This window comes from Brassica oleracea, chromosome C2, assembly GCF_000695525.1.
Source record: "Brassica oleracea var. oleracea cultivar TO1000 chromosome C2, BOL, whole genome shotgun sequence".
NCBI lineage: Eukaryota > Viridiplantae > Streptophyta > Magnoliopsida > Brassicales > Brassicaceae > Brassica > Brassica oleracea.
Genome location: NC_027749.1, coordinates 17,932,365 through 17,933,606, shown reverse-complemented (window position 1 = coordinate 17,933,606; position 1,242 = coordinate 17,932,365). Strand labels below are relative to the sequence as shown.

Below are 1,242 nucleotides of genomic sequence, written 5' to 3'. Positions count from 1 at the left end.
ATAGTTGGAGGCGATGAGCGATTTGTCTGCGGTTTTGCGTGGAATCAACCTCTTGGTTAGCATACATTGCTTCTCTTGGTGGGTTTGGTGGTGGGGTATGTGAGTATTGAGCTTGTGACCCTTTTTCCACCCAGACTCTTTCACCCAGTCGAGAATGAGCACTAGGTTGACCATGGGAAATTCTTTGAGACGCAGAGAGCCGAGGAGAAGCAGTTGTATTTTGTGGGTTCGTCGCTGTGATTCTGGTCCCTAGTGAGGCAGCAGAGGAGCCTCGCATCTGGTCGTTGTGATTAGCCACTCTAGGTGGGGATCTGCGGTGGTTTACTTGAGTACGCTAGTGGATATCAGATCTTCGACGGTGGTAATCCGCTTCCCTGCGCGAGGCTTCAACAAATCTGCCTCTTTCTATTTTCCTGTCATCTCTAGCCCTTCGATAGGATTCAAGGCTCTCAATGGTTTGGGCGTGGTTGATTCCTCTGCTTGAGGTTCGATTCACAGCTGGGGCATTTCTTTGGGAGCACTCAGATTCCTCATGAGAGAGGGAATGACATAAGAAACAATGTTTTTCTAATTTTTCATAATGGAGTTCGACTTTCTTTGTTCCACTAGAAGGGAGTGTGATGTCCAGTTGCATCTCAAGTGGTTTCAAACCATTGATACGGACTCTAACTCTCCCTTGGTCGACGTCTTTAGTTTCCACCACTCCAAGATCCGATCCAATAGCGTGAAGAGCTCCGTCGGTCCAATAGTGAAGGGGGAGACCATGAATCTTTATCCAGAACGAAATGTCAGATGGGAAATCATCGTTAGTCTTGGATAAAGAAACTTTTATTAACCACATTTCTGGATGTGTAAAGCAACAATTTAGATGTTAGGTGGTATTTAGATATATACCATGCATATTTGGTGAATCTTGCATATATATTCATCGAGAAATGTTACCTGTTGCTCTATATTTTTTTTCTAATTTGTTATTGTTCTATGACTGAAATGAGAAGGTGCTTTCCTATAAACTCAAACAATTCTTATTGTAAATTGCAAACGCCCGTACATCAATCCTGCCGACTGTTCCTCAACAATTGTCGTGATTTGTTTTCATAAACATTATGTCAAGGCACTGGAAGCAGTTTTATAGACTAGCAGTCACCCATTAATTATTTGAATTGGATTGGGCGATATAAATGTGTAATGTTTTTAGACGGTTTAGCCGTTAGACAATTGTCCTAGACACACTCGAGGCCG

At 43.0% G+C, this 1,242-nt stretch overlaps 1 protein-coding gene across 1 annotated transcript; it reads right to left on the bottom strand.

Moving 5' to 3' along the window:
- Nucleotides 1-334: 334 nt before the first annotated feature.
- Nucleotides 335-841, bottom strand: LOC106323589. Its single transcript, XM_013761686.1, has one exon. It carries the CDS (start codon nt 839-841, stop codon nt 335-337), a length of 507 nt encoding a protein of 168 aa, XP_013617140.1.
- Between the last annotated feature and the right edge of the window lie 401 nt (nt 842-1,242).